General features: G+C 35.3%; 1 protein-coding gene across 5 annotated transcripts; it reads left to right on the top strand.

Moving 5' to 3' along the window:
• The first annotated feature begins 84 nt into the window (after nt 1-84).
• On the top strand, nt 85-14,735 carry asak (ATP sulfurylase/APS kinase). Of its 5 annotated transcripts, XM_018816595.2 has the most exons (16): nt 85-184; nt 409-458; nt 6,383-6,491; nt 6,718-6,833; nt 7,049-7,168; nt 7,615-7,753; nt 8,905-9,023; nt 9,484-9,597; nt 9,905-10,084; nt 10,336-10,473; nt 11,134-11,222; nt 11,577-11,749; nt 12,313-12,455; nt 13,070-13,195; nt 13,623-13,759; nt 14,134-14,735. In XM_018816595.2, the coding sequence occupies exons 2-16, from the start codon at nt 414-416 to the stop codon at nt 14,240-14,242; spliced, it is 1,857 nt and encodes a 618-aa protein (XP_018672140.1). In that variant the 5' UTR covers nt 85-184; nt 409-413; the 3' UTR covers nt 14,243-14,735.
• The last annotated feature ends 412 nt before the right edge of the window (nt 14,736-15,147 follow it).

Below are 15,147 nucleotides of genomic sequence, written 5' to 3'. Positions count from 1 at the left end.
CGTAAGCAAGTACAGGGTGTGTGAAACAGAACACCAGCGTTGTAACGAGTAACGGCCGTCGTTGCCTCTCGATAAACAAGTTATATTAATTTAAACATCTATTCTAGCAAGATTTATCATAGCATAGGGGAACCCCCACCCATTCGCTATTTTTGATAGAAGTGACGTCATTCTTGAATTATCGGTGCGTATGATTTGTTCACGTATTGGTCGTGACTGCTATACATTCTTTTTCTAAATTTAAAACATGAGTTAAGCAGACTGATAGCCACGATTCAAGTATGACACTATACTGTTCGTGCAATAATGCTCACGTCAAATACCTGTCACTATAATACCATGAATTTTATTCTGTTGTGTTTTAAGGTTGACTTTAAATTTTTAAATAAAGAATACTCTTCTGTTTAGTCATAATGGCAAGTGCAACTGCGAATCATGGGGATGACATTCAAGAAAAGGTATATATTTATGATTTTTAATTTGATATTCCGCTTAGGATTGTTGTTGTAAAAGCATCTTTTCATATGTTTTCCTAGTACCTTTTGTATATATACTATTTTCTCAGGACAAAATGTATGCAGTATTTTTCCACAACTTTGTTCGTGATAACATAACTTCTCTGCCATAGTTATGAAAAATTCTAAAGAAACTCAACATTACTAACATTACATTAGCGCATTAGAGTTTAGATCAGGGTTTCCCGAGACTTTGAAGCTACATTAACTACTTTTGTCAGTCTTCAAATCAAATTAATTCTATATTTTTCACTCTTCATAGTGTGGAAAAATAATTTAAAATGTTTCTGACAATGTAGTTAAATGTACAATATATGTTTGAAATTTGTCGTTAAAGTAGTAGTGTTGTTCAACCTCCCACTTTGCAAACCAACTGCAAACCACTGAAATACCACTAAGGTTTCGTAAACCCCAGTTTAGAAAACATCGGTTTAAATAAAAAAGTGATGCAGGGTGCCAAATAAGTAATTAGTCCATAATGGGTTATCTAAATTGCCAGCCAAACATACATTACAAAAAAACACCCAGAACCTCCTCCACAGGTTAAGAGTAAGACTCCTATTATCAGTGTTTTTGCTTCATAGTTACATATAGCTATGTACCCGCATAGTAACATATGCCTCTGGGTAACTTGTTAGTGGGCACTAAGCGTGTGAAACAGAACACCTGTGTAATAATGACTTTGGTTGCCCAACCATGCGAGGATAAAACTTTAGGTTACATTCATTCATTCAAAAGACTTATCGAAAAACTAAATGATTTTAACCAATGTGTGATGTGTGACCAGTCATTACATGTTTGTTTTGAATCTATACCTATCCATTGATTTACCTGACCCTCGGTGCATTGTTTGAATGAAATTCATTCTTTCTATTTAACCAACAAAGGAAACCATTGTTAGGAAAGGCTGAAAAGCCTGGTCATCCAATTTGATCTTATTGTAGGTCATTTATAATACAAAATTAATTGGATTAGTTTAATTTCTTTATCTTGTAGTAAAATGTACCAATGTAGTATGTATGATTTGTTACTGTCATTTGTTTCATGCAAATATTTTGAGGATGAACTCATAAGGTGTTATTATAAGATTAGACAATAGTTTTTATATACCTACTGCTGAATATTCAAATATTTTCTTTGCCGCAAAAATACGTGGTTTTGTTTTATTGTTGCGGTTAAACGCATGCTATTGTATTAGTACTTAGGATTTATTATTGCCGCCAGCTGTCAGTAGAGATATATACCGCATTTCGCGTATGCGGTGTGCAAGCGCTATGGCAAATCTTTGTCTTTGTATTTAAACCTCATATTCGTGCGTTGGTAAATAGTTCTAATAATTAAACAACCCTATGGTATGTTCTCTATGAAAAATAGTTCGCTTTTATTCTTACTTTTTCGGTACGTGAACTTCGCGTGTGGTTAAATTTCTTTAACCGTATTGTTTTTCGAGTAGCGTAACATCTGCATTATTCTTTTTAACTTCCGATATTGCTTTCCCCCACTACTTGTTAGTCTTAGTTTTCCGCAATTAATACAATTTGTTTATATTAAAACGACAAAAATTGTAGTAAATATTAGACCACGATTTCCATTAGTCGCGACGATCAGTCTATGATCATATAAGCTAATATCGATTTAGTTTATAGCACAAATAGTGTATGCAAGTATTACTGAATTGCTTTCATTAAAACTACTAGTACCGTATGTTTATAAAATCCGGCAATGTCGGCCATAAACATTTTCGAAAGCAAGATAATTTTATTCTAAGTGGTTACTTTTATTACTTTAACGGAATTTCACCTATATTTAAAACCTGATGCAACAGCCGACAGCCGTATGTTCTTATTTTTTGCAAGCATCCGTAAAATGATGTTACGTTTATTGTTTTTGATATACGAGACCGAGTGCGCAATTGCAAATACAACAAAGCAGTATGTCATTTTCCCACCACCATAAATATGTCATTTATTGTGTGGTTAGACTTGTTTTAGACGTTTTGTTTGTCAAGTTAAAACAGCGTATCAGGTTATACTAAGTTAAGTTCGTAGACTCGTAATTACTTTAAATATTTTTTTTGTTAACACAGTGTTACAGTTATATGAGGCATTGCATTTCGTTTTAGTATCGGTGTGGTTACTAGAAAGACATGTTTCGTTAAATACGCTGACTCATGGATACATTAAACCCGCTCGGTTGTTTATTTAAGCGCACGTGATATTTATAGTTTTGAACCATTCAATTTACGATTATTTATCTTCCCTGTAAATTGTGTAAAACATGTCCATCGTTCAATTTTGCATTATTTAAGTTATGACGCTCTCTCATTTAATGCGATGCACCGAAGCGGAAGCGTGACTTAAAATAGCTTTAACTATCGTTAACTGCTATAAAACTAAATACATCGTTATCAAAGTATCACGTACTTGTAGGAATACACATTACAGAATAATTAGGTATTCTAGGATATCCTAGAATGCTTTATTTCGAATCTAGAACCTTTTTATATTTATAGGAAAAAATGATTTTACCCACATAAGTCAGTTTATTGACCCTTTCGTAGTAGCCTTGTTGGATCATGAGCTGTAAAATGATGAAAAATTGTACTATTGGGTAGTTTTTGCGTCACGAATTATGAGATGACGTGTGATGACGTCATTAAACAGAATACCGAATCCCGTAGTTAAAATCGGATACAAAAATATTCGAATCTCATGGATTCGAAATTCTGTAATGTGCATCCCTACTTGGCATATGTACGCTACTTGCTTAAAGCATAAACCAACACCCAATATCAAGTAACATAACTATTAATAAAGTGGCTGCTGGTTAACCAGTCACGAAAAATATTTTTCGAAAACATGCCTAGAGTGCCGAAGGTCATAACCCTCGTACGACATGCCGGTGGCAAAATTCTTCGTACCTTTTTTTTAAGAGGCTGTGTAACCGCTACTCGCATGCGCATCGCTTCTCTATGTATAAGGAATCGAGGATTGTTGATTCACCCTAACACGCGCTCTGTTCCCGACGGTTAAAGGTCAGAACGGCAACGGGTATCAGCCGTACAAATTAAAGACAGTCTTTGCATTGTGGCGATTTATCTTTTCTATAAACACCCATAACCTCCGTTTAACCTTTGAATGTTTACTGCTGGTTACTATAAGCCCTGGGGTGTAATATTTTTAGTAATTATCACTTGAACTTGTTTGCGCAAATTCTGTTGTTTTAAAGGTGAAGGTGACCTTAAAATCGCCGTCGTTGCGGCAATGAGATTTTTTCCAGCGGATGTTAAAGCTTTTGTCTGCTTAAAATTACACATTACGCAGCAGTTTAATAGTTGGCATTTCTGGGAAACAAAGCATTATGTGAGTTTTAAACATTGCGATATATTGACCCTTCACCACATCAGTGCTGTGTGACAAAGCATATTATGCAGCGACACGGTGATGTGGCATTTTGCTTCTCGTCCACTTGGGAGTCGAACAAACTGTGCGCCATCATTTGAAAAAAATGTGTTGCTTTACCGTGCCACTATCGCTTTAACAGTATAACCCTTATTTACTGGTATGCAGCTACTGGTGTAGTATCGTTTCGACACGTTGTAGGAAAATCTGTTTTATTGCCACGGACGGTGCGCTTTTAGAAACGAGTCGTAAAACCGGTTTAAATCTCCTGGTTCGTGAACGCGGTACAAAATAAACGAACGCTTACACGTCACCGGCTCAGCGCTAGCCCGGACTGCGTTTTTTGCTCAATGCTCATGGAAGGCGACAAGAAGAACACGCTTGCGCAAGATGTTTAAAGTTTGTATAATGATAAGAGCTTGTTGAAACTGGAATGTTGCATACATTTCTCACCAAGGCCTTGAAACCCTTCTGACATGATCTTTTTACAGTAAATTGGGTTAATAATTTACGAACACCTAATCGCTGAAAGATTAACTGCTTACACGCTCGTCCAGTAAGTTCTATTCATCATTTGTTTCTGCTACTGCTATAGTTTTTTTACATTGGTGACTTTTGGTCGGGTTAAAACAGTTCGTCACGATAATCGTTTTGTCATATCTGTAATTCTGGCAGTTTTGCTGGAAAGAAATGCGTTGGAAACTTATAATCAAGTTATACACGGTAAAATCGATTGCTCTTTACGTTTCCACCTGGGCGTTACCACACATACACACAGCTTACAAACCATTACAGTAGTCTTCAAGACGTGGACAAAAGTTTCCCAGCCAGCATGACATGGGCGTTTCAATGTTTGCTACCGTTAAACAAGTTCGGTCGGTGAGTAGAGGAACACGTTAGACAGGTTTTAAGCGCTTACCGTTCAGATTGATTCTTAGTAGTTACTTTATATCAGTCGTCCAAACGAAATGGCATGTTTTTATTCTTGAAAGCAAATCGTTGCCTGTTTTCTTTTCCGCTTCTTTGAAACAAACTGTTTTTTTCATTTGCTTTAATCGGTATTTAAGAAAAAATGAAGAGAATACGAAGAGCGAACGAGGAGTAATGAGAAAGTCGTGAGCAGCGGTGTGTGACGGGAAAGCAGAGCGATATATACGTGTCCCAGGCTCAGACATCGTCACACTGAGGAAGCAGTCCCCAGGAGACTATAGGAAGCAGTAGTAACTCTAAATTCTTAGGTCACGGCTATTTTTTCTGAACATTGAAATTCGGTCTAATTTTTACGCCGCGTTAATTATTCGAATATTTTTTCAGGTTGTTTTAGTCGTTGTTTTATTTATTTTCTTGTCGAATCGTCGATATTTTACAGGTAAGTTCGATTGAAGAAGTCGTATACCATAAACAGTTTATGTCATGATTTTAACTTGATTTTGTTCAATACATACTTTGATTCTACTTTGTAAAACCAAAACGTGGTTTAAACTGTAAGGATCAGTGCAAAACGTATGTAGTAATTGTCTGTGGGTAACAGTTAAAAAGCGCCGTTAACGAACCGAAGTACGCTAAATACCAAGCGCAGTGCAAAGGTACTTGCTGCGGCAGTTTTAGTTTACCCACAAAAATGAAGTGACCTTCGCGTGAGGTAACCGTTTATTGACCATATAATGTTTTACGACTTGCTTGAATCATGGTTACATATTACCGCGGGCAAAGTTTTATTTCGGTGTATTTTAAATTCACGTGAGTACTCAGCGGGTGCCCATTATTGCAATGATGTTGACAATATTTTTTCTTTCCGAGTGTCAATATTAAAAACTAAGTGACACAAAACATTTTTCTGCAGCCTAACGCGAAATTAATGTATTCATCTTACACGTATTTGCGTTTAACACGTCTGCCCCAAATTTCGCGAAGACTTGATAGCTCTTGTCGACAACGATTTATATTAACGCCCCCAAATTACCTTCGCTCTTACTAGAAAACGATTTCTTTGAACGAGAACCGCGTTCAAAATCCGCGGGTATGCCTCGCAGCACTTTGTGATCGATCACGTTGCAGAAATGTTGCGTTTTGTTTGCATAATATTGTCATAACGACGGGTATTCGTTTAGATAACACGCATAACATAATTGTTATTTATCTCTTCGAAAATGATAGCGAAAATCATGTTATTTGAATGATTGAATGAATAAATGTAACTTACTTTAATTATCCTCGCGTGGCTGGAAAACGACATTCGTTTTAACACGTGTGTTCTGTTTCATACACCCGTGTCAGCCTAATTACGGGTTACCAAGTATGTTACTTTGTGGGTATTTAAATAACAAAAATAAGGAATCAATCACAAAAAAATCAGTTGTTAAACACACTATGAATAAAAAGTTTATGAAAAAGTGTAAAAATTTTATGAAAAAGTAAAAAGCGTGGCTGTTTCACCCAAATTAAACTTACTCATCTTCGTTACAGCCACCTATGTCGTCAAACATCGTTTACCAACAGCACCATGTGTCTCGGGATGAGAGGGGTCAGGTCATGGGAAAAGGTGCCTTCCGTGGCTGCACCGTTTGGTTTACTGGTAAGAACTTCCACTACTAAATACGGAATAACTTCGGTTTAAATATTTTCATTACTGTAAACGTGTGCCGTGCGCGTGTCGTTTAATTAAACTGTATGGGTCACGGTAGTAACACTTGAATGGAAATTACATTAAACTTGAATGAATAATAATCACGTAAAGTTGGCTGTAAAGTAATTTATTATTATTAACTTATTTCTAAAATAAACTGAGTACCACAACGTAGGGTTGTCGGGCGCTGGTAAAAGTACATTGTCCATGAAATTGGAAGAGTATCTTTGCTCCAAGGGTATCCCAGCTTACAGTTTGGATGGTGACAACATAAGACATGGCTTGAACAAGGTTCGTTTATAAAATAAACGTTTACAGTCAAATCATCTCATAACTCAAGGCATTGGGCCTGTTTCTCTATACTGTCTAGTGTCTATACTATCTATAAAAGTAACCTTAATCTATTGTTTAAAGGTGCTAACACTTTACATTAAATTAGAATGTAACGATTTTTGCAACTAGTCAAAGAGCATGAGGTGTATTTCATATTTTTATTTTTTATATAGGACTTGGGTTTCGCACCAGCAGACCGTGAAGAGAATATCCGAAGAATTGGAGAAGTTGCAAAGCTATTTGCCGATGCTGGTGTAGTGTGTCTTGTCTCATTTATCTCTCCTTACAGGAAGGTACCCATGTGATGCAACAGTGTATATTACTGTTGTTAGTGTCTGATTTAATTAGCATACAGTGCAAGTGATTTGAGTTGTTTAATTGCCTCGGGCATTGCTTCGTTATAAATTATTTTGAGGTAAAGTTTTAGCACCACAGTCATACAGATCCTATAATTCTGACTTGTTCTTGGCAGCAATGGTTTTAGCTGGTAATTTTTTAATTGCTTTGTTAGTTTACTGTAATCGTGTGCACCGAAACACAATTTTTTGTGAAAAACAATAACTTAACGCTTTTTATGCTTTGGAATTTTACAGTAATTGTGTGTACCAAAACACAATTTTTGTGATTAAAAATTAGTTTAACGCTTTTTGATATTAATTTTAAACAGCTATTCAATTTTCCAATTATTTTAATACAACTATATTTGCGGGCTTGTAATTCTTTAATTGGCTGGCTGTAGGACAGACAAAGTGCACGAAGGGTGCACAACAAATCCAACTTACCATTCATTGAAGTCTTTGTGGACACACCACTGCAAGTGTGTGAGGGGCGGGACGTGAAAGGCTTGTATAAGAAAGCAAGGCAGGGCCAAATTAAAGGTGAGGTGGCAGTATACTGTAACCAATGCTGAAGTTGGATCAGTTTGTGGCCCTTTAAGTATAGTGTAGGGTGGGGAAATATAGGACACTTTTTATTCTATTTTTTCGTCCCATGTGGTAGTAAACAAAGTACATTCAAAGAATTATTAAACCATATCATTACGACTTCCATAGACCGTTGCTAATTGTTTAAAACGCGATCAGGATATTTGGATATTATGTGCTAAATGTGTCCCATCTTTCCCCAACCTAATATAACTGATAAATTAGCAGGTTCGAAATATCCCACACTGATCTAACTTTATCATTGGCCACCAGCAAGTTTTGTGCATGGATTTTGCATGGTGTGCTTTAAGGTTGCATGCAGTTTGCTTTTAGCATCACAAAAATCAAAACAACATCCCAAGTTAACCCTGATCATATATTAAGTTATCTAACTAACCAACCTTCACCTGGGTGTAGGACCGGGACGGGGCACGGATTTCACACAACCAAAATAACTTGCCATTTATCGAGGTCTATGTTGACACTCCAATTATGGAGTGTGAGCGCAGAGATGTTAAGGGCCTGTACAAAAAAGCTAGGCAGGGAATAATCAAAGGTATATCCAATATTTCCATTAAAAACTTTTTATACAGTGTGGGCCAAATAATGAGAAACAATAATAAATATTAATATTTGTATGCTTTATTCCATTGACATTCTGTGGTGTAGCCATTAACTAACAATGAGGTATGCATCAATGTTTACGTATGTATGCTTGTTAGGTGAGCATGTGCTGTTTAAAAGTGTGCCACGCAGTCAACTGCTGCTACAACTTTGTTTGTTTTTCCTTTATATTAAAACTCTCTTTAGCTTGTGCAACATTTATAGCATGACCAAGCACATTTAAAAATTGCAAAAGGTTTACACCTTTTTCATTTACGTTGTTTTGTTTCACACCATTACTGCATAGTTTCCATTTCACTTTGCCCTTTGCTTACATACTTGGCTGCAGTTCAACCTATATAGTTTCAATGCCTTTCCAACGTAGCATTAACTAGCATACATTGCTTTTTTCCTTTAGTGGTTTGATTTTATTGCTGAGTGTTTTCCACCTGCATGATTTATTTATACAATTTTAAAACCTGTATACCAATCTTGCGAATCAGGGTTCACTGGTATCGATTCTCCTTACGAACCACCAGAAAATGCCGAGGTTGTCACAAAAACGGCCGACATGCCAGTTGAAGATTGTATGATGCTTGTTGTGAAAGAACTCATGGAGAGGGTAAGCTAAAACGTGTCCACTTTTTTTAAACGTGTTCACTTTTATACGCTACAGTAGGCTACACAATCAATTTTTTATTTACAAAATAGTCTAAATATATTTTGCTCGAAAAAAATTATCAATGAAAGTTAATGTTTACTTTTTTAGCCATGTTGCTCAAAATTAAACCAAAAGAGATACCTTATGTTACATACTTGTTAATAGTTTCTATTCTAAATTTATAAATGTGTCTTCATTGTTAATTTTCCTTATTTATAAATGTGTCTTCATTGTTAATTTTCTCAAATATAAATGTGTCTTCCTCCCAGAACATCATCCCATGCGAAACCACACTCCCAGTAATGCATTAAATATTATGAGATTCTCAATTTGTTAATGTGTTTTCATTTTTAATATTCTCAATTTATAAATGTGTCTTCAATTCTAATATTCTCAAATAAGAAATATGTCTTCCTCCCAGAACATCATCCCATGCGAAACCACACTCCCAGTAATGGAACTCTTTACCTCACATAGTCAGGTTGGGAAGAAGAGAGCAGAAGCAGAAGCTCTTCCTTCAATTGACATTACTAAGGTGTTTTAAACAAAAACATATTTAACCTCCTAAAATACTCAAATATATAAAGTGCACAGATATCTTTTAAGTTTGGCTTCTTTTTTTTTCTTTTTTTTCCAAAATATAACTCAAAGCTTTAAAAACGAAAAACAAAAGGTGTATAAAAGTATTTTTAGCAAGTATTGGTTTAAATATTTTTGTTTGTACTTTCTTATAAAACTAATAAAACTAACAATCTTATATCTGAAAAATTGTATGGAAGTATTTTTAGCAAGTATGATTTTGAAACTTTTTTCTACTTTTCCATAAAACTACATTTTCACAGCTGGATATGCAGTGGCTTCAAGTTTTATCCGAGGGTTGGGCGACTCCGCTCACAGGTTTTATGCGCGAACGTGAATTCTTACAGTGCCAACACTTCGGCTGCTTGCTTAAGAATGAACCGATTAACCAGTCTGTCCCAATCGTGCTACCTGTGCACAGCGCTGACAAAGAAAGAGTTGAGGTTCGTGCTTGTTGTATTTTCTGCTTGTAACTGTTCGAAGCCGTGGCAAAGTTGGTTAGCGTGGTTGGGTTTAACTCCGAGGTTGTAGGTTCAAAAAAAACAATTACCCACAAAGTTACATTCATTGTAACTCGCAGGTGTATAAAACAGAATAACCCGTTTCCGACCACACAAGGATAAAGCAGGTTGAATTTCTTTTATTCCTTACAAAATAGTCAATACATATGTAGCATTCTAAATGTTTTTTTTAGAATGCCGAAGCAATCGCACTCAAGTATGATGGTCAAGTGAAAGCTATTCTTCATAAACCAGAATTTTATCCTCACCTGAAAGAAGAAAGATGCTCCAGACAGTGGGGAACATCTAATAAGGGACATCCTCATATTAAGGTATGGTGATTTAAAAAAAAAAAAACACAAAGTAACATATATGGTATGTGTATGAAAACAGAACATCTATTTTAAAATGACTCGTTTTTCGGCCAGGCAAGGATAAAGTAAGTTACTATCATTCACATTCATGTAAAATGGTTTAGTACTTAAAAAACATATAACTGTTTTTGTTTCTAGAAAAAGGAACATAAACTGTTTTTGTTTTTAGAAATATTATATTACAGATCCCTTAATGAAAACAAATGGACAGGAAATAGTCGTTCAATCAAAACACACACAGTGCATAAACTTAAAACATCCGTGTTAGTTTTTTGTTCGTTTTAATTTGTAGACAAATAAAACTAGGAAAACTACTTCAATTTTTTTTCACATTGACAAAAAGTGCGTTTGAATACTCTTTTAAAAAAGTTAAACTTTTTATATGAAAAAGAAATTTTCTAACAGATGATCATGGAAAATACAGTGCATAAAATAAAAACAGCTGTTTTTGTCCCTTTTAACTTGGAGAAAACAAAAAAAATTAAGTTTTGGAAAGTATAACATTGCTGTTTCAAATTTTTAATTACACTGACAAAAGGTACATTTGAAAAGCCGACTCATTTAAAAGTACAAGTTGAATTTTTTTTAAATAAAATAAAATCACAAATGTTGTAACAGATGATCATGGAAAGTGGTGATTGGTTGTGTGGAGGTGACATCGAAGTCTTGGAAAGAATCACGTGGGGCGATGGTTTAGATAAATACAGGTAACTATGATGTCACAATTGAACTGAAAAATGTTATTTTACTGTGCGTATCTTAAAAAATAAAATTTATGCTGTTTTAGTTGTTGCCCACAATGACTGAAACGTCAATAACTTGAATAATGATTTCACTTTTGAAATAAAACAGTGAACTGCATACTCCATGCAATTAACATTGCTTTTATTTTAAAGGCACTATGACTAAAATTAAGTTGAACAAGTCTTTTTAAAAATTAAAACAACATTTCGATAGAAGTTTAATAGTATCTAACATTAAAACCACTTCTGTACAAGTTTAATAATATTTTAAATAATCAAACTACATTTCAATTGAAATTTGATATTATCTGTTTGCAGGATGACACCTCTTGAGCTGCGCGCAAAGTTTAAATCGATGAACGCAGATGCGGTGTTTGCTTTCCAACTTCGTAACCCGGTCCACAACGGACATGCACTGCTTATGCAGGACACCAAGCGCAAATTGGTGGAACGTGGATTCAAAAACCCAGTTCTGTTGTTGCACCCACTTGGTAAGCCATACATACCAATATACCAGTAAAGCCCTTGTCGCCTACCAGGAAAATGGCAAGGTCTAAAAACTGGTAAGGTCCATGCAATAGCAGCCTGGGTGTTGAGATAATGGACCAATCCTGGCATAAATCGTAAGACCCAAGGCGTGCCATGCTGCGGACCTTACCCATATAGAATAGAATAGAATAGAAGATTAAAATAAGGGAATCAACTTTTCGCTGTAGTTTTTTATGACAACTTAGGCTTTAATTTATTAGAATTTTAGATAAAATAACTAAACAAATATATATTAAAAAACTGCAAAAACATTAAAAAACTGCAAAACATGTGGGAATCATAAAACATAGAGTTCGGAGCGTTTTAACTAAGTGATAAATTATGTTCAATATCCGGCTAATACCAGATGAGCCCTTGAAAGCTTTTTTTACATTGTGCCTGGTAGCAGAAGTAACAGAATATTTGTATAACGTTTTTATGTTTGTGAGCTCAAAAATTAGAATAATAATATTCCGTTCTGTTTTTTTTTAAATTATACAGTTTTAAATTAAAATCTTTTTTCCAGGTGGTTGGACAAAGTCCGATGACGTGCCACTCGACGTGCGCATGAAGCAACATTCTGCTGTGTTGGAAGAAGGTGTTCTTGACCCACAGTCAACAGTGGTTGCCATCTTCCCTGCTCCAATGATGTATGCCGGCCCTACTGAGGTAGGAATCTAGTAACAAATATAAAATTATTAAAAGTACTTTTCTCTCCTTTGTATTTAAAGACATCTAAAAAGGGAAAATTATTTAGGTTTTTGATTTTATGGGTAATTTGTACTTTTCTCTCGTTTGTATTACTTTATGTTATTACTCCACTTGTTTAGTGTCATACTTAACCAGTTGTGGTTTGATTTATAATTTTCTATTTTTCCATGACCAGTTTGTTATTTCTTTTGAGTCTTAACTTGCATAAATATTGCTTATCCCGCTCCGACACATTAGTTGTTTCCCTGTTTTCATACTTAGCACGCCTGCCTCTAACCAAGAGGTTATGGGGGTTCAAGGCTCATACACTGCTACCATTGTGGGCATGTGTGTCCTTGGGCAAGACACTTAACAACAATTGCTCCAACCCAGTCGTCCCTAATGAGTTTTTCAATTTATTAGTCATACATGAAACAAAAAAACAAAAATCTTTCTCAAAAATAACCACCTACTAAGTTACATTCGTGGTAATTCAAGCGGGGAATGGAGATGAGGTGTATGAAACAGAACACCCGTGTTATAATGACTTTTCTTGCCCTTCGATGGTAAATAATTTACATTTATTCAATCAGGTACAATGGCACGCAAAAGCTCGTCTAGCTACTGGTGCAAACTTTTACATTGTTGGTCGCGATCCAGCTGGTATGCCTCATCCCGACGAAAAGCGTGATCTGTACGACCACAGCCATGGGCGCAAGGTTTGTGTTTTATTTTGCAGAAAATCTATTAAAAAATGACCTTGGACACCTTGGTAATAATAAGCTTAAAAGAGCATAGCAATGAAATATCAAAATTTGTATGTGGATAGAGATGCTCAAATGTGATCTAAGGGTATCACTTCAGTTTTTGTTGGTACTTTTACATTCAATTTGAGCATTTCTATCAATACACATATTTTTTTCATTGGTATCCTATTTAAGAGGGTCTTAAGGCGTAAAAATTGTTATGTAATATTGTAATAGGTTGATTTTTTGTTGGTACTTTTTCATTTCATTTGAGCATTTCTATTAATACATAAATTTTTAATTTTTTGTTAGTCTTCCCGTTGTTATTCTTCCCGTTAATAGTGTCTTTACTCATGAAAATGGTTATGTAGCAGATTAAAAAGTGTTTGCCAAACTTTAGGTACTTACAATGGCACCTGGACTCGGCCGATTTGAAATTGTCCCGTTCCGAGTTGCTGCTTACAACAAGACGACCAAGAAAATGGATTTCTACGACCCAGAAAACCATGATAATTTCGAATTCATCTCCGGAACCAGGTGTGTATGTATTTTATTCAAGCTGATACAATTTTGAGTGTATTTGTCCTTAAGCAAGACACCTAACGGAAATTGCTCCAACCCAGTGGTCACTAATGGGTTGTCCAAATTATCTGCAATACTTATATTAGAGAAAATAATAGAGAAAGAGCAAGATCAAAAAGCAGTTATGTTGTAAAACAATGAAATTTATCGAAATAAACAATAAGAATACCTTAAAAGTTTTGCCAAAAGTGAAAACGTTACTGGTATGCAGACTACAAAGTTGACACTATATGAGCAAGGCATAGGCAGTCAGTTGGTGGCGCTAAAGAGTCATTTAAAGCAGCAAGTTATCATTTACTGTTGTGTTAAAGTTGCTTCATTTTTTACAGGATGAGAAGAACTGCAAGAGAAGGTGAAAGCCTTCCAGAAGGATTCATGGCACCCAAGGCATGGGACGTGCTTGTTCAGTATTACCAATCCCTTCCAAAAGCTACATAAGTTTCACCGACCTGTTTTCTGCTGAACATTTAATGGTGTTTGCAATTTCCATAGAAAATTAATCAGAAATTGTAAATCGCTTTTTCGCCAACTCCTCGCTTAGATTTAAACGGTTTTGATACATTTTGTTAATTTTAATATACATCTATACCCTGTTGTGGAATTGCCAAGGTTAGACTTGGACGTTAATTTATTGGCTGTAGATGTTACTGCACTATCATTGCTCTTAAGTAGAAACACAGAATGTAGATTTTAATGCACTATATGCAGAACTTCTTAAGATAAAACCCGGAGATATAATAAGACCGCTATTTTTGTGCAGTAAAATTATATCTTTTTTTAATGTATGGACAAGTGAGTTCACTGCAGTTATTGTTGCTTAAAAATACGATATTGTAATGTGCGAACCGTAGTACAAAAAAATTGCTAGGCGCAAAATTATTCCTCCGCGTAATAAATTCATAACAGGTTGTGTATACAATCAACATACGTACATTCATAGCGCTTCTGCGGTTTATTTTACCCGAATGACGACAAGGGTAATAAGAGAGAGCAGCCTTAATGGAAGAGCATGGAAGCTTGTCATTTTAAGTTAGTGTTTAAAATAAATGTTAGAGGTAAAAATGAATGGAAACGTATGATTATAAATGACTGGTACAGTTTTTTTGTAAAATGCGCATTATTACACTTTGAAATCAAGAGATGAGTCACTGGTTTAAAGTCTCTTTTTAACAATTTACGTGACATTGTAAAGAAAGCAAGTTTAACGAGAAGGAAGGTTAGCGATCTGTGATGAAAAGACGCGGAGATAAATGGAAGCAAAAAGGTCAGAAATAAAATGCGAAGAAATACCCCGAACTTGGCAACACAATTGATCATGAAAGGAAATATAGGGTAGATTAGTA

Source organism: Ciona intestinalis, chromosome 2, assembly GCF_000224145.3.
Source record: "Ciona intestinalis chromosome 2, KH, whole genome shotgun sequence".
Classification (NCBI taxonomy): Eukaryota; Metazoa; Chordata; class Ascidiacea; order Phlebobranchia; family Cionidae; genus Ciona; species Ciona intestinalis.
This window is presented reverse-complemented; position numbering and strand designations above follow the sequence as displayed.